General features: G+C 48.5%; 1 protein-coding gene across 4 annotated transcripts in view; it reads right to left on the bottom strand.

Moving 5' to 3' along the window:
• Positions 1-14,323, bottom strand: part of CD80 (CD80 molecule) — a 30,614-nt gene extending 16,291 nt beyond the window's left edge. The window contains exons 1-2 of one of the 4 annotated variants that reach the window (XM_013298065.3): positions 14,213-14,323; positions 9,797-9,891 (exon numbers count right to left, since the gene is read on the bottom strand). In XM_013298065.3, the coding sequence (XP_013153519.1) occupies positions 9,797-9,878 (82 nt within the window). In that variant the 5' untranslated portion in view covers positions 9,879-9,891; positions 14,213-14,323. Of the gene's footprint in view, positions 1-9,796; positions 10,194-14,212 lie in introns of those variants that run through there. The other 3 variants (XM_027784616.2, XM_055801331.1, XM_027784614.2) reach the window with 3 other exon arrangements.
• Between the last annotated feature and the right edge of the window lie 3,958 nt (positions 14,324-18,281).

Genomic DNA, 18,281 nt, shown 5'->3' with positions numbered 1-18,281 from the left:
TTAAAGGTGAACTGCAAAGCAAAAATGAAAATTCAGTTCTGTCCCATTTCTGTGCTGAATACTCTCTGTAGCCAGGCTGTGGGGGAGGTATCCACCATGGAAATAATTTTTAATGACTTTTCTAGAAAAAAAGATCCCTCCTCTTCCCACCCCCTGAAGCCCAGCTGCTCCCTTGCTGTGCATGCACATCACTCTGTCACTGGAAGCTCGCAGTGCTGAACCGATGAAAGGGGCTGACTTTCTGTTCCCAGGGCAGAAAAACACGTTTTATCCAAACCATGTCTGTGCTGCAGATGCCCCATATGGAAGGGCTAATTAGAACAGAAAGGTGAGTGCAGAGAAAAACCGTCCTTTCCTTGTTCCAAGAGTCAGCAAGCAGGAAAGCTGCTGAGCCTGTATCCCTATTTCTTTCACTCCTTGCCCAAGTCCATGTTTCAGAAATTCCCCAGCTACAGAAAGCTTAGTTATCCTGACCACACATACAGTCAGGCGGTACAGGAGAGCAAATTGCTTCTGGGACAGAAGTCCTGCAGAGATGTTTGTCTGTAAGAGGCAGTAAAAGACCATGCAGTGCTTTAGAGAAGCAGCGTTGAACTGTTGGAAACCTGCAGATAATTCCCGGTGAACAGAAATTTCAAAACCATTCTCTTTTCCCTCTTTTCCCCTTTTCTCTGCCCTTCTGAACTGCTTTGCCTTTTTTTGGTTTTACCTCGTGTCACCTCACTTTGCACACAACCCAGAAAGCAACACACATGAAAAGAAAGGTCCTTCTTGGTGAGCCTGGAGTCCTTTGCCCCTGTGTAAGCAGCAGGTAAGACAGTGCAACTGCACAGTTTTTCAACCAACAGTGCTGCAAAAACCTCTGAGGCAAATTGTTGGTGGCCCTCCCAAACCAGGAGGGTCAAACCAGCCTTGCATTGCTTTTTTCCCATAGGGCTCCCTAGTTCTCTTTGCAACGGCAGCTGGTCTCCCTACTCTTAAATTACTGGCATCACTGAACTTTGCCTAGGACCATGCACCTGGGACTCCCGCTCTGCTGGGGCGCTGACATCTTTCTTGCCCTCCACCCGTGCATGGGTTGGAAAAAGGGACTCGGGCCGGCTCTGGGAAGAGGTGCACATCACGTTGTGGTGAGTCAAGGGCATTTCTCATAACAGGGGCTGGGCCAGCTGAGGAAACCCATCTTGTGGGGCTGTGGCTTTCTCCTGGGCAGCCATCCCCTGGGGTCAGTGCGGGAATCATACCTAACAGTCCCCAGCTAATTCTGCAGCTCAGGACCCTCATTTTCTGCGAAAAGCACATTCACCCCAAGCTTGCAGGATTTACCATTTGAGGACAACACAGTATTTTACAGGGATTTCCAAGCAAGACAGATCATCAGTTGAAAAACTGAGGAATTTTGAAAAGCTGTCTTCAAAGGACCAGACACTGCCCCTCAGTCTTTTCTTTATCCCAGGTGATTTTACCAGTGAGGAATCAGATTCTCCTAAAGCTTTCCATGGAGTAAAAATTCAGCAAACATCCTGTGCTACCCTGGAATATGTGAAGAAATGCTTTGTATTTAAATCAGTGTTGTGACAGACCCTGTGAATACACTGATCACAGAAAGACCCCATCAGATGCCCAGATACCTTCTATGGGGAGATATCATTTCATAATAAATGCATAAAAACACTGCTTTGCTCTGTGTGTCACTGTAAGAACCCTGTGCCATGAGGAAGATGGGATGAAAACAGAGAAAAGCAGGTGCTGGTAGGCCCTGTTGGCTGTCTTCTTTAAGGAGTCCATGACTGCATATTAACCCGGTCATGAGTGCCTGGCAAACCTCCTAGGCTCCTTCTACCCAGACTCCGCTCCAGCAAGCAGAAGCACGCAAAGGGAGGTCTCAGCATGCAGAGAAAGGAGGAGCAGCCCTTTCCCCTTGCACAACCCCAAGCCCAACCTTGCGGTCATGAACCATGGGTCTGCTGCTGCTCTAATCTTCTCTGGCAAAGCAAAGCAACTGCAAACCTGGCTTTGCTGATGCCACATTGATCTCTTGCGAAGTCCATGTTCCCTTACTCATCCCAAATGCAGCGAGAGAGAGGAGCAGAAGAGAAGGCAGCCTGAAGAAAAGCAGCGATGCACTTCATTCGGCAGCAGCTCCACTCAGTCTCGCTTCCCCATACCCGCTCATGCTAGTCAAGCGTGTGCCTGCAGCACTTAAGTGACCGGATTAATCCTAGTTTACGATGATGTCATGGCAGGCCTGAGGTAGGGAAATGGTTTGAAAAGGGTTTTCTAAAAGTTCATCTCTGCTTGCTTCTGCACTGTAACCTCAGGGCGCCCTGCTGGAGCAGTACAGCAAGAGCACGGCACCCCTTATGGGGCTTTATGCACTTCCCATCTTCACATTGCCACACTCTCAAACAGAACAGTAACCTTGCTTTGCCCGGCTCTACACTGCTTGATTTGGCAGTGATAATAATACCGCCATGGTGTTTTGGTTTCAGCAGCCTTCATTCCATTTTAATGCTGCTTTGTTTCGTGTACAAAGCCTTTAGTGAAGAATTCCTTGAAGTCGTGAAGCAGCTGTGAAAACCAAAGGACACCTTCCTGCATCTGTAGGCAGAAAGACAACCCATCTTTGGAGGAGGTGCACTAATCCCGTTTTTTTTTTTTTCCAGCACCATGCTGACTCAGGGCCCTATTGATGACAAAGGGAATGATCAATTGCTTTTGTCTCCCTAAGCATACTTTGATAAGCAGTAATGTACTGTAGGTAACACTCATTTTAGAGTGGCTCACATGGCACTGTCAACACATGGTGGTGTCCGATGTGGGCTTAGTTTCTTAGACTTGCAGTGCTCCCACTGAAGCCCTCTGACTGCAGTCTCCTCTGCACGTTGCAGAACGAATGCTCTGCTTTCTCCAGTCTTAATTGCTGCTCACCAGAATGCAGATTTCACACCATGCTGATTGTCTTTTGCCACAAAATCCAGCAAGGCAACCCAGCCAGACAGGTAATGAAAAGCAGTGCTGTTACTGAGTCACAATTGTCAAAAACCTGGCTTCAAAGGGAAGGGAACTCTATTAATCATGAAAAAGTTCCATGATCTGCAATTAGCAACTGAGAAGACAAAAGGGAATCTGAAATACTTTGGTAAAGCGGCTTGCTACAGCCCTGGGGCAGCTCCAGCCAGCCGGTACCACTCCCCCTTGCTCCAGCTCATGTTTCAGTACTTCTTGAGACAGAAGATCTACTGCTTTCTGAGTCACCAGTGCCCTGGCTGGGACAAGCCCACTGCCCTGGGTATGTCCAGTCTACTTTGTTTTTAACTTGAGTAAGATCGTAACTCTTCACAAGTCGGTTGGCAAATTTCTAATCTCGGCACTATCTGGGAGGTCAGATGCAAGCAAGGGGCTGGAAATGAGACGCCCAAGTATCTGGGGCTGGGAAGGGGATGATAGAATGTCTTGAGATCTTCCCCTTCGCTGTACAGCCTTCCACGTGGGTGTTGCTTGAGGGGAGGAGAGGAAAGAGGGTTTGCTTATCTCCATACTCGTATCTCATACCAGCAGGGACATCGGCAATGGGGACAGAAGGATGTCTTTGCACTGGGGAAAGGAGCAAAGGGAAGAGTCCTTCTGAACCTTCTCCCTTTCTCCGTTCCCAGCATGCGGAGTGGGTGACCCTGCTACAACAAAAAAAGGCAGGGGGGTCACTAAATCTGGATGTCCTCAGAGGATTTGCATATCTTAGGTCTTTTCAAGATCAAATTCCTGCAACTGGCTCAGCACTCCTAGGATTTCCCAGTTTGGGGGCAGAAACTAGATGTGGCGGTTGTGTAAGACAGGCCTTTGGGGGAGATTTGTCGCACACAAAGACAAAAATAATTTTTTCCCCTGCAGACTCTGTCTCTCGCTGACTGGATCACTTTGTACTTCCTCTATATTTATCTCCCAGCTGAAGATGTTTTCAGATAATTTTCCTAATTCCTCCAGTACCACTGCCATGCATACTGCTGTCCTCGCAGCACAGCTTTTTGAAGTTGAGGTCCTTCCCACTGCTTAAAGCCACGGTTTTTCTTCAGTGCTTGCTAAATCTCACTGTCTCATGTGCTCCCCAAGTAGCCAGCCCTCTCTTGAAACTAACAGAAGGTGAAAGTGCCCAGTAAGCAGGAAAATGAAGTATGATACCTCTTGCATAAGCCCACTCAAAATTAGAATTTATTTATTATTTATTTATTTCTTCTAAAGTACTTGCCCACAGCCATAGCAATATTCACCAGTGCAGCTCACAACGCTACAGGCCTGCCAGCCATTATCTTATTATAAAAACCTGGTCCCTGCTCAGGCACTAACTCACTAACGCTGTGCAGATGATAACCTTGCCAACAGCCCCACAGCTGGAGGACTGGCTGGAGGAGAGGTTAAACAGCCCTATATGAGTGCAGCATGGCGGCTGGTAATTAACTGAAGGATGACTAAGGAAATGAGACCAAAGCAGTCTAGAGGTGTCTGAAGCTACAAAAGCCGCAGAGGGAGTGAAATGAGGGACTTGGGCAGGGACCACTGGAGGCACTGGCTGGGAACATCTCAGGGCAGGGTGGCGTGGGGCAGGGGCTCTCTCGGCTGGTGGGAAGCAGCGTCTGACGGCGAGGTCTGTTCAGACTGAAGGACTTTCCCTGGCACAGGGATAAAATCCTTGTCTGCCAGGCATTTAGGACTACACCTGCTATGGTGAGAGCAGCAGTGCACAGACTTGCCTCAGTGGTCTTTTCTAACAACTTTTTATATGGACCAGTAGCATTCTGGGCTCTCCAAAAGGTGAATGTCTTTTGAGCACAGTATCACTCGAGATGCCACCATTAGCCAGCAGTCAGCACTTTTGTTTTCAGCCAGGGAGTCCCCTGGGACCAATGATATTTTAAAAGCATAATAGTGAAAAAGCAGAAGCAAAGCCTGTGGCATTTCCTCATTGGGAAAGATTTACATTTTCTCAAATGACCTCCTGAGACTCCCAATGGTGAAGTCCCTCCAAGGGGACAGAACAGCTACAATGAAACACAAAGTTCATCTATTTGGAAACAAAACCTACATCCTTTTGCCAAGCACAGACTTCACTGTGTTCAGCACACTTAGCTTTCCACCTCATGAAAAACACCACATCCACATGTGCGCAGCGTTTATAGTAGGAAACACATGTTTAAAAGGAAGGAGAGTTCCTCTGAACATGGAAATTCTCCTCCAGCCTGGCACAACCTCGGTGTGCAGCCAAACAACAAACTGCCACAGATCTCATGCCTTCTCCCCACAAGCAGAGGGGATCTTGCTCCCCTTTCCCTTTCAATCCCATGTACTCCCAGTACTTCCCTTGCAGGGCTCTCCAGAGGCTGGCTCAATATGCCGCATTGGTATAAAACAAGGGAAAAAAAAGAAACTAAGCTGGAAGGCAAATTAGATCATCCAAGGATCAGACATGTACCAGAACTAGTGCAAAGGAAAGGAGAATCGCATAGCCCGAAGCAGCAGAAAAAGGAGCAGAATTACACCTTTTGGTGGCAGTGACCTATTTGGGTCCCTCAGCTGTGCAGTCTGTCTGCATCCCCCTCCAGGGTACACAGCATCAGGTGTAAAAGCAAACTGAAAAGAGCGGGCTGACCTCTGCAGAAAACTAACTCATCACAAGTGAGGCAGGGGGATAACTCTGTCAGTGGCAGCTTTCATCTGTGTCAGATTAATTACATCTATTAAACCATGCTTGTAAGCCAGGATGGAGGCAGCAATGAGCAGGAAAGGTGTGAGGGCGTACAGGGTGCCAGCTTCTGCTGGTAACCTACCGCAGCGTGTAAAAGCTTCAGCCCCAAACTTTGCATGCTTAAATACAGGAATGTCTGACACTCACATTGCAAAAAGGATACAAATGTCTCAGCGATCCAAGAAATGCAAAAAAGCTGTTGCCCTCAGAGTAATGTGAGCTCACTGGAGTTACCTGGGTTCATTCTGATCTAACCGGAGAAAGGAAACAATGTGGGTGAAAAGAATGTTCGACTGGTAGCTTCACAAACTCTGTATGCAGGTGTATAACTGTATTTTGGCTGTGTAAGAATGTAGCTTGTCTATGCTTAATTTTCTGTTTTTTGGGTTTTTTTTTTCTAAAGTTTTACTTAAAAAAACACAACAGAAGAAGTAAAACAGAGTCTATATGCAAAAGCAGGAGCCTTTAGTTGGGTTTCTTTTTCTCCAAACAAGCTGTTACAGCAGTTTCACTCTGGATAGACAGACAGACAAAGGCGTTCCTTAGTTCCACCACTCTTATTTTTGAACCAAAGATACTTCTTTTCTGCATGTCTGGAACAGGAGGAGACAGAAACTCATCCAAAAAAAAGAAATTAAAAACCAGCTGAAGGCAGCAAGAGCAATAAGACAGAAACTCAATTTGCATCCAGTGATCAAGTGGGCAAATCCGGTATGTGAAGAAAAATTTCTGCCATCTCCACCATGAAATCTGCCCTAGGGGCAACCCATACCAGAGCTGGCATGGAAACCAGATGCCATGCACCTAAAGCTCATTGCTAGACCCTTCATTATTTGGGAGTGGCCACAAAACAGGGAATCTTTCTCGTTCTCAACCCACTTCGTCCCTCTGAAACCAAGCTCCGCTCCGAACTCTTTATTGGCAGCAGCATGCAAGAGGGGATTCCCAGAGCAAGTTACTTGTGAGCCAGTGCTCACTGACAAGGTGGAGGGAAGTGGATATTCCCCCCTCCCTCCACTCTCCAATAACTCAGAAAAGCTGCAGGGATTTTCCTCAAAACTTCCCAAAAAATTTCACCACTGGGAAGAAACCAAGAACTAGGTGGGTCCCCAGTCAGAATAAATGACTCCAGGGAAGGTTAAAAGGAATACTCCATGGACACAAAGCCAGGCTCACTGGGTTCCTGCAATCAGTGCCTATGCCGTGTTTGCACCAGGGCAGGGAAAGGGCATACTGAGTGACTTCTAGCAACATTTTCCTAGTATAATAAACTGGGACTGAGAACATCCTACAATTTGTAGGTAGGTGTGAAGGTGCAATGGCAGGAGAAAAAAAAAAGCCTATGGGGATACCGACAATACGCTCAGACTGTAAATAAATAAGTTTGTCCTGTAATCAGGGCTGTTCTGCCACTTTTCCGCTGTGCTAAGGCAGCAGGGTGTTCACACACATCAGCGTCTCTAGCAGCAGATAACATCTCAGAAGCAGCTCTAAATTACACTGGCATTTCAGTGGGTCACCTCAGGTGGACCCCAGAGTAGCAAAATTCAATTCAAGGGGAAAGAAATGTATCTACCTAGCTTGGGCATACACCATTTCCTATGAAATACAACCTTCAAATCATTCTTTTTAATTAAGCCCCCCATTAATGCCTTCTACTGCTATGATGTAAAAATTCAGCCTGACATTCCCCGTATTAGTATTTTACTCACACAGGGTAGGCAGAGAGCACCTGCTTTCATCCTAGCATGCTGCCTGACCTTTTGGAGCACTACGGCACCAAGGTGTGCAAGGACCAGGACATCTGGGCTAAATCCAAGGCTGCAAGATGTAGCCGCAGGCTCTGGGTGCTGGCCTTGCCAATGCCTTGACGGGGTCATGAGCACCCTCATGAGCAGAGTGGTGTCAGTTCTGTAAATGCTGGCCTTGGTGACTCGCTTAACAAGGCGTGGGAAGTCACTGGCAGGGCAATGGCAGACTCCTAGGGCTTCACCATTTTGTTACGGCAAGGTCAGAAGTTGGTCCTTGTGGTCCCTGTGGGCGACCTAGGGAAGGCATCACCCACGAGTCCCAGTAAGGCTTTTAAAACCACTCCTTTGTGGGTACTGTACCATGTATTTTCAAGGGTCACTAACATAGGAATACCTCTTTTTGGAGAGAAAGGTGGCAGGGTGTGTGTGCGTACATGCTGAGAGAGAAAGAAAGTGCATCAGCTGTGCTGTTCTTACCAGTCTGCCAAGCAACCTGCTCCTGAGGCACCGGGACTTCCACAGAGTCATTGCATGGGAAGCATCTAACAATTATGCCCCTAAAGCTGATACAATGCTTTTAAAATAGCATTTTTTTCCCCACTCCACCTCACACAGAATCAAACCCCAGAATTTTGTGATTGATCAGATTTGGAGAAGTAAGTCTTCTCAGCCACAGGATGACCAGATCCTGCTGGCCTATGGATTTGTGCTTTGTGTTCCCTACCCCAGGCACCTCTCCCCACATCTCCCAGCCCATTCCCAAGCCCTTGGAACCACCATGCTCCTTACAGGCTTCTCGCAGCTGCCTTCTGCCCTTCCTGTTGGCTACGCATGAGGAGGGGCAGTGCGGGTTCTGGCTGTTTGGGTGCTGCTCACTGGCACTGCTAGCCAGTGACTTCCACATAGCGGACAAGGACACCACATCTCTGCTAGCTCTGCCCTCCTGTCAAATTCGATGGAAACTGGGCAGGGGATTTGAAAGTCACGAGCAGGGAACTAAGACACAGATGGAGAGATGGAAAGCATGATAAACTATCATTCCCTTAGTAAACCATACAGAAAAAGGTACAACCATCAGAACACCTAGTTTTCTATTATCAAACTCCTATGTCTACTACTGGATATTAGCATGTATCAGACTGTATATCCAAGTATTGCACATCTTTAGCCTTGGAATCAGCATCCTTTTCAGGGAAATAACATGACTGGTGAATTACCACATGCTCGTAATTACAATAACATATCACCAGCTCTGAAATTATGGAGAGAGAAAGAGTTCTGCACGTGATAGATTGTTTGCCCGTTGCAGCATGGGCAAAATACATCCATACTTCTCAAACACAGAGGTAGGGGAAGGAATGCAGGGGAAAACAGGAGAGCAGAGATCTCACAAGCGGTATTTGAGGTGGTTGCTTTCTTTACAAGTGAGCTTTGTGATTCAATCTCTGTTAAATTCTCTGAGTTTTGTTTTAAGATTCTGAGACGGAAACTCAAAATGAAACTCAGCATCAAATATCTCCCAGTTTCACAACATCAGCATGAAAACCTACTAATTTTACATCACTTGATTTTTAATCAAAGCCTCAGTTCAGCCCAGGTTTGCTCTAGAGTATCATTAGCTGCAATGAAACACTGAAATTGCCAATAAGCACAACCTATTTTGCATCCACAATGAACCCCGGCTCAGAAGCGAGTTTTGTGTGGTTTCAAGGTTAACATTTCACACAGCTGAGAAGACTCATCCCAAGCCTCTTGAGGTAAGGAAGGACCTGTGGACTTTAGTGAGCTTTGCAGCAGGTCCTTAGAGGATGGGGGACAACCCTTGCAGTCCTCCAACTGGGACTTGTGTCATTGGAGAAAACATCCACTGTGTGCTGCACTGCCCATGTGGCAGAGACCCCTCCGACCCACCGCCCTGCCCTGTCTTCCCCACCACACACTTACTTTTAGCCCTCCAAAAACCTATAGAAACGTCCCCACCACTGAAGCTGAAGCCCAGGGAGCCATGTGCTCCCTGAAGAGGTCATCTGCCCCGAAAACACCCACCTTCCCCTCACCCCCGCTGGGACGGGTGAACGCCTTGCCCCTCTGGGGCTGGCAGCCTGGCCATGGGTCCCTCAGTGCTTGCTGCCACGGTTAGCAGAGCCATCCACCCCAAACCTCGGCCCAGCCTCAGGCCCAGTAGAAGACACCAGAACGAGTGCCCTGGGGGCCGCCATCGCTGCCGGCTGGCACACGGGTGCCGCTGCCCACCCGGCCCCAGCGTGCCCACTCCCGCACTCCCACACCGGCTGCCCCTGCTTACCTGAACTGAGGCAGAGCAGCACGAAGAGCCCAAGCCCCAGCCACCTCCTCAACGCCAGCGAGGCAGCGGGCAGGCACGCCATCTTCCTTTAGCTCCTGGGCCGTGGGGAGAGGGGGACAGTTAGGGAAATGGTGCCTGAGGAGCCACAGCACCCGCCGCCACTCCCCTCTCCTTCCTGCCTGCTGCCGCCTCCAAAAAACGCAAGCACAATCCCCGTCAGCCCCGTTTGCCTCCCCGGTGCCCTGGGGTACCTGGGCCAGCAGCCCTGAGGCAGGGAGGAGGCTGGGGGCTCAGCGGTGGCCCATGGGCACCCGGCTCCTGCTGCAGGGCCGCCGAGATGTTGGTTGCCCGTGGGGGAAGGCCAGGCAGCTGGCGGGCGCTCGGCATAAGTCACCTCACGCCCGCCCACGGCTTCCTCACGGGGCGTCCGTAAGGCTGCATGCTCCCCGCCCCCGCTGCCCTGGGACGGGCACCATGCTGCCCTCGCCCCTCGGTGCCCGCCAGGACGTGCCTTTCGTGAGCGTGTTGGGCTGAGGGGACGGGAAGATGTCAGGCTGAGGGGACAGGCAGGTGTTGGGCTGAGGGGACAGGAGGGTGTCCGGCTGAGGGGACGGGAAGATGGTGGGCTGAGGGGACAGGTGGGTGTCGAGCTGAGGGGACGGAAAGGTGTCGAGCTGAGGGGACAGTCGAGCTGAGGGGACAGTCAAGCTGAGGGGACAGTCAAGCTGAGGGGACGAGAGGGTGTCAGGCTGAGGGGACAGGCAGGTGTTGGTCTGACAGAACAGGACAGGGCCCTGCCCACGGCCAGCAGGGGTGAACCTCAGTGTCTGGCACCACTGGGGAGTCTCAGGTTGGAGTTTAAAATGCGACCAAGTGAAACACCTGACACTGGGAATAATCCTGTAAGATTGTATTTGAAATTAAAATAATGAAAATCATGAATGAAAAGGAAATTAAAATAGCATTCCAACATCATTTCAGGCCCAGCTGGATGTAATCCATCAAGTTCAGCTACATAAAGAAAATTTAAAACAGATGTCCCGAGCTGCGCGTGTTGGCCATCACGGCTGAGCACCCACACGGGGAGTGGCTGCTGGGACCAGACGGGCTCCAGCAAGCACCCACCAGCGCTGGTGGGACAGGCAGGGGGAGCGCCTGCCTTCCCAGCACCAGGCCCCCTCCTCCAGCAGGCACCCACCACTCACCCATGGCACCCACCACTCACCCATGGCACCCACTGCTCACCCACGGCACCCACCGCTCACCCACGGCACCCATTGCTCATCCATGGCACACACTGCTCGCCCATAGCACCTATGGCTCACCCATGGCACCCACCACTCACCCACAGAACCCATGGCACCCACCACTCACCCACAGCACCCATGGCTACCCATGGCACCCACTGCTCACTCATGGCACCCACCGCTTGCCCATGACACCCATTCATGGCACCCACAGCTCACCCATGGCACCCACCACTCTCCCACACAGCACCCATGGCTCACCCACAGCACCCACCACTTGCCCACAGCACCCATGGCTCACCTGTGGCACCCACGGCTCACCCACGACACCCACCACCAGCCCCCTCCCCCTGCTCCCCAGCTCGCCCAGGCTGCGGACAAGGCAGGGGAGAGGCACGGGCCATCCCTGCTCTAAAGCCTGGAAGGGCAGAGCCCTCACAAACCTGAGCAGCCAAACAAAACCAGTCTGAAGCAAATCCTAGGTACAAAAACAAACCACGTATTTACTAAGAGCCCGAGGGAGTAAATACATGCTAAGTGATGTAGATATGTACAGATACTGCACACCCTCCTGCAAAAATAAAACAAACCCCGGTACAATGTAAGGGGTTATATTTAGCTGTAATAATCACAACGAGAGAGTTACACACCAATGAAACCCTGATCTTCCTCAAGGAAAAAAATAAAGTGCAAATGCAAACTGAGATTAAAATCATTGATTTCCATGCAGATTTCTGGCTTGCTGATTTAAATTACTTTGATTTAAAGCAAATGCCTCCTTTTTATCAGAAATGATTTGCCGCTATGTTGCTCCAGTTTTTTCTCAGTATAGCTTCCTTGAATTAGATAGATTAGATGGACTGATTCAGAAGTGAATTAGGCTTATTGGATCGTAATATAAATCAGAGATTTATTTTGACATAATTAACTGGGCGGTATTCTATAGAGAAATCAAACACCAGAACAAGAACAGGTTACAACTTTTCTGTAGAGAATAAATTATCATTGTGTATGAAACGGCAGAGAGGAGGTTGCTGCTGAATCAGACTGGGGCTCTGTGTCTCTCCATTGCGAGGTTTCCAGAGCACGTGTTTTGTGATTTGGGTTCTGATTGAAATCCTGTACGCTCGTACTCTACCTGTGCATTTTCTAACAGGACCATGGGCACCATTTGCAAATGCAGATGATACTAGGACCGTGTGTTTACATGCAAGTGTTTCCATGGTACTCAGAGAAGAAGAAAAAATATCATTAATATAGTCTTTCATACATTGTTTTCTAAGCCCTAGGGACTGCCTCTCTGCGAGTCAGATGGGCCCATGCACTTTCTACTCCTAATCTAATCATGTATCCTGCATCATTATAGTTACTGGCAACCCTGTTATAGCTGTACAGTTTATCATCTCACTTTCATTTTAAATTCAAGCCCCTTTTTTTTTTTTTTCTAATATTTCTTCCATTAGCATATTACAACTAGAATGAAACTCCAGCCTATTACATCCTCATCTGCATTTCTTCCTCAGGGTTCAACCCTGCTCCTCAGATGAGCAGTCCCAGGGAAAGCGATAGAGCTCATCAGCTGCCAGTCTGGAGCAGGGAGGCATCATAACCCCTTCTTAACCACAGAGGAACCCAGAGCAGCTAATTGCTTCATTAAGGCTGCCTAGATTTTAAATAGGCAGCTGAACTCACAGATGTTATTCTCAATCAGAGCTCCCTCTCTTTTTCTAGGTATCATGGCTCTTGATATCTTCTATGAAGAGCTCCCTGACTGCATTAACAGAGAGAATGTAGCGGTCAGGTGCTTTGCTCTGCTTTCATCAAAGGCAGAAGTCATAATTTTTCCATCACTTAAAGCTTCCCTAAGCCCATAGCCCTGATTATTAGAAGGCAACTCCTCAAGGGAGGAGGTATTATGCATCCTTAGGATGCTAACAAAATTGAAGGACTCGTACATATTGAAGTCCAGTTCAGAGAAGACTCCTTTCTATGAGCACTGCAGTGGGAAATATAAGCCCACTAATTCACAGCAAAATCACCACAGGAATAATCTTTCTTGTGCGCTTTAATAGGCCTTCAGCAGTTCACCTATATGTGCTCAAGAAACAGGTTGAAACGGGTAGAAGCAGCACTGCAGCCTGAAAAGGGAAGCTTGGATTTAATGAGAATGGGCCTTTAAATTCTGCTAAAAACAATTACTGTGGAAAAGAGGAAGATGTGAGAGTATCACACACACCGCATCTTTCCTCTGCTTTCACACAAAACCGTTAGGAAAGAAGCAGAAAAGACAAGTGAAATTTTGCAACATGTGTGCTATGTAGAGGAAATTAACTTCAATAATCAGCACTTGTGGTAGAAATCTTCTGCACTCAAAGGGAAGGCTGTTCAAATATACTGCTTCTAGATTTCTCCTGCAGACCCACTGACATCACCAACTTTTTCCGAATGGCAGAGCCACCGCTGCAGAAACATACTTCCAGCACACTCAAACATCATTATTTTCAACATCTGGAGACTGGTAAAAAGAACAACAAAAAAAAAGCAAAACAACCTCCCCCTGTTTCTCAGTTGACATCTCAGAGAAATATCAGAAAGGGCAGAACTGGGTAAATACTGAAAACCAAAACACAACACCTACTCTCTGGTGAAGATTCATAACCACATTCCCTCCTACAGAACTGGCATCCCTTTTATTGTTTTTAATGTGAACGGACGTTCCCATCTGTGTTAATCTGAACTAAAAGCACATCCCCATGATTTTAACACAAGAATGTCCGTGTTGAATGGGAAGTATCCAAGATGTGTTTCCAGAGAAGTACATTACCAAAAAAAATGGTAGTGCAAGTGCCCCAAAATCATGTCCCACTCTGGACCCAAGGAAGTCCTCTCTGGACCTGTGAAAGTGATTTTAAAGCTGGGAGATGAGGTCAGAGCCAGTGTTTACCCCTGTACGGTGCCCTGGGCTTGGTGCACCATCGTTCTGCAGCCTGTCTGGTGTGATGTACACTCCCGAGATCAGCGGTCCTCTGGCCTTCCAGAGTGGTTTGTATGCCGTGGCAGGCCTTTCAGAGGGCTGACATGACAGCTTTGCACTCAGATCACATCCAAGCTAGCAGGGAGACTCTGTTTCCCCTTAGCACTCAGCTAGTCAAGTCCACAGATTCCTTACCTCAGTACTCCAAAGGGTGCTTCACGAGACCAAGGCAGTCACTGCTATCAGAGTCCGCTGGACAAGTGTCGCAAGCGCAGTGCTGGGGCCAGAGTCCAGCGATGGCCAGGGCAGGCAGCACTGCCTGGCACTGGACCGGCCATGCACAAACAGATAACGTGCTTTGGCAGCGTGGTGCATTAGAAAGCACAGGCAGTATATATGTCTGCTCTGCCATGGGAAGTCAGGAGTGACCAATGCAGTTAAAAAAAGTCTTCTTATGTCAGAATTCAGAGAGGGGGGAAATGTGGGAAATTCATTTAAGTAAGGTAAATGCAAAATGCGCCCACATTGTTTGGCAAGTGTTACTTTCATCCGACTACTGCGTGGATATTTGAATTTTTACTGCTGAAAGCACCAGGGCTTTTTGCCAAAACCAAAGTTGCCTTAACAATCTTGGATTGACCTTCTTGAATTACCCTCACAGCCAGCTGCTGTATGGGACCCACTCAACTGCTGTACTTGGCTGTTGTGAGGCATCACTGTGAGTGTAACCACCATGCAGAAGAACCCAGTGTGCTCACAGGGTCCATGCAGGAAGGAGTGTGCGGGTCTCTGCCCTGCCGCACGCAAGCTGGCACTCACAGTTGCCCTCATCCACACACCCTCCCCTAAGGCTGGTTCCTACAAAGCTCTTCCCTTGCAGCAGGAGTGGTTCATCTGCTCCTAAAAGAGAACCTGATCTTGCACAGTTTCCACCTGAGCGTGTGAAGATAACGCAGCAGATACGCTGGCTCTCCTGAATAAAGCAGGCTGTGCTGCCTGCAACGGCAGTGCCAGCTCTCCCTGCCAGGGAGTCACAGCCTTTGGCAGCAGCAGGCTGTGAAGACGACATGGGCTGATTATTTTTATTTTAACAGTCGCACCAGCTATTTCAGCACAAGTGGCTCAAACTTAGTTGCTGGCTCTGAGTTACTATTTGTGCTGGTTGCGTAGTAGGCCTCTGCTCACTCATAAGGGGCTTGTTCCTGTTTCCACAAGCAGCTTAGGCTGGCAGGGCATGGCAGCTCTGCGGGAGCTGATGTGGCTGAGATGGCCTCATCCTGACTACCTTCACTGTGGCCCTGGGGCAGAGGGGACAACACGGCACCATGTGCAGCAGCACTGGCTGCCACACCAGGCGAGCAGTCAGGTAGACACAGCTGAAATGCAGCCCCTGGTAGTACACGCTGGGCTGTATTTTCCTTTTTGTGTGCTGTTACACACAAGAGATTTAAGTGCAGCAATAAGCAAGCATTGAAGAGGGACCTGCCTGACCTCAGAGGGCTGCTGCATGATACATCAGGGTGCACGTTTACAGCACGCTCCCTGCCCTGTTCTCCTGCCCCAGAGGACTGCTGGAACCCTGCCTCCCCCCGCAGGCAGGGCATCTGCGCTCCCTGCTCTGGGCATCAGCAGTGCCGGAGCGCAGCTGAGGACAGCGGGTCCCTGGAAAGCCTGCCTAATCAGGCATTTTACTATTTGGCACAAGTGACTGCATCATGGAGAAGATGATTTTCTATCTGGTTCTTCTCCAGACAGGACAGTGTTGCTCCATGTTACCTGGGGAGCAGCGCCTGCCCTTGCATTCACTGGGGTGAAAAGTGTAAGGCTCTGAGTCAGCTTCAGAGTGGGCCACGTGGAGGTGAGGTCTGAGGACTCTGATCCTAGAGGTTTTGCTGAGGTCCATGGAAATTCAAGCCGTCCTAATAATAAAACCACAGTGCCAATGACAAATATGATGACGTGCAGATCTGAAAACGCATGTGTAAAATGAATGAATCATGGTATGAAGTAGCATGTTTGAGAAGTAGCTCTTTAAATCTGTCTTCTTACATGAGGTCTGCTGGGCATTTGTCCAGCTAGCTTGAGGAATCTGTCAATAAGACTAAAGGCTGACAATCTGTAAGTGGCTTTTGTGTGTCAGAATGTTGTTTTGATTTTAGTAATCCACTGTTGATTCACATGGTGCTTGGTTCCTAAGATGCAGGCTTACAAAAATCCCAAGAATTACTTCCATATGGTTGATTAGAGAGAGGGACAAATCTCACCCTGGAACATTTGTCCCTCAGTGCCCCCTTGGAATCTGGTTCAACATGCTAGCCCAACAAAAAAAAAAATAATTAAACAAACTTGTTTTTCTTGGCCATCATTATGAATTGCATCAATTTGCTGGAATATCAGATGAGTCCAAGAACCAGAGTCAGCAGTGGGATCTGGTGGACTGAAGGCAGAGAGGAGGGACAGGTCCCTGTTGGCAAAAGTCAGGCATTAAATCAGCTCTGACTGTCATATATAATCTCACCCAAACCATTGTGTTTGGACCTCTCTTCTCAGATTGGAGTAAGGCAAATCATACCCGGTGCCCACTAACAGCATGTAAATAAGGAGTTAATTAGAATTAATGAGCATGCTGTATCTTGCAGCCCAGCTTCCTACCTGCAATTTCCCCATACGGATGAGCACAGTGTCTGTAAGTGTGAATATCATTCTGACACAGATCTGTATATATAACGCAACACTGATTTCAACGGGAGTCACACCCAAAGAGCGGAATTATACCCTCTATTAAAAACAGAGCTGAAAGCACTACCTGTAATCAGCGCTGCTTGGCATTGTTGTCCTCTGCTTTCCTTATGGTTAGGCTTCATTTTAAAGGCATTAGTTCTGCTGGGATGAAATGTTATACACCAGATATGGTTTAGACTGAGCTACTAAAAAAATCCACCAAAAAAAAAAAAAAAAAAAAAAAAAAGAAATATCTATTTCTGAGACTAGCTGTAAGAACATAAGAAGCTTTTTTCCCTTGTGCTGAGGTTGTGCCTGTATATCCTTACCAGGCTCTGGCTCATTTCTGCGCTGGAACAAGAAACTCAACCTCCATCTGCAGCAAGGTTGTGCTGGCAACCTGCAGATCGACCACTCCTCGCATCAGAGTAGTTTTCTTGCCAAACACATTTTTTGGCAAATTTGATTATTTAGAGACAGCTATGTATCTGTCCTTGCTGATGCATCTGCAGACGTAGCTCACTCTAGGGTACACACAAATCAGATGGCAACATGGGAAGTGCAAATTCGGGGCTTTCAGGAAGAAAGACTCAATTCCAGAAACCTGCCAGGTTGACATTTGAAGGTGGGAGGGGGAGTTCAGGAGGAAACAAACAAAAACAAAAGCCCTCAAAGCCTAAAACAAGAACCAAACCTGAAAACATTTGAACCTCAAACCTAAACGTGGTGGTGTCCAACTGTTTTTTTCCTTTTCCCTTTGAACCTAAAGAAGACTGATTTTCTGTAAGTGTGAGCCATGGGACTTCCCCCTTTACATGGGTATCACACTTTCTTGATGGAAACCCTTGGACTTCTGGGGCATGGGTGCCTTTTACTTGGTTGTGCCTTCCTTCAGAGGCACCATCCACTAGCTGGAAGGCTCAGGTGAGGCTGTCTGTTGAATTCAGCTCCTCCATCAATAGATCATCTTTCCACTTAGGGCACTGGGAGAGGGTGAAGACTGAGGGGAGACCCAAGGTCTAAACATGCTCATGAAAAGCCATGAGAAGAGACAAAGCACTCCCATAGCACAGATGCTGTGTTTGGCCTGTTTGGCAGTTGTGCTGCCCGTGCCCATGTACACACGGGTTCCCTGTCTGGTATCCCACAGCTGACCCCTGGTTTTCAGAAGTTTTCAACTTTTGAAAGAAGGCTGCACCATGATGAGGGCCTTTAGAAGGTTGCAAGCATCACCAGCAACCCTAGGATCACCTTTGGAAATAAGTTTGAAGCAAACACATCTGGAAGAGCTCTCCCAAAGCACGTAACCCTGTCACTGCTACCATGGGAAAGATGTACCCCAGGGTAAGGTGGCCCACTGAGGAATGGACACCTGGCATTGCCAGCCCCGTTGGGTGAGTGTGGCTTTGCAGTGGGCTCGCGGAGAGGTGCAGGCTTGGACTCGCTGCCCCCATGCCCTGGTGAGACACTGGCACCGTGCATTTTCCAGCATCGGCACCCTGCTGTCACTTCCACCCTGAAGCCATGCCCCTGCACACCTCTG

Source organism: Falco peregrinus, chromosome 4 (assembly GCF_023634155.1).
Source record: "Falco peregrinus isolate bFalPer1 chromosome 4, bFalPer1.pri, whole genome shotgun sequence".
Classification (NCBI taxonomy): Eukaryota; Metazoa; Chordata; class Aves; order Falconiformes; family Falconidae; genus Falco; species Falco peregrinus.
This window is presented reverse-complemented; position numbering and strand designations above follow the sequence as displayed.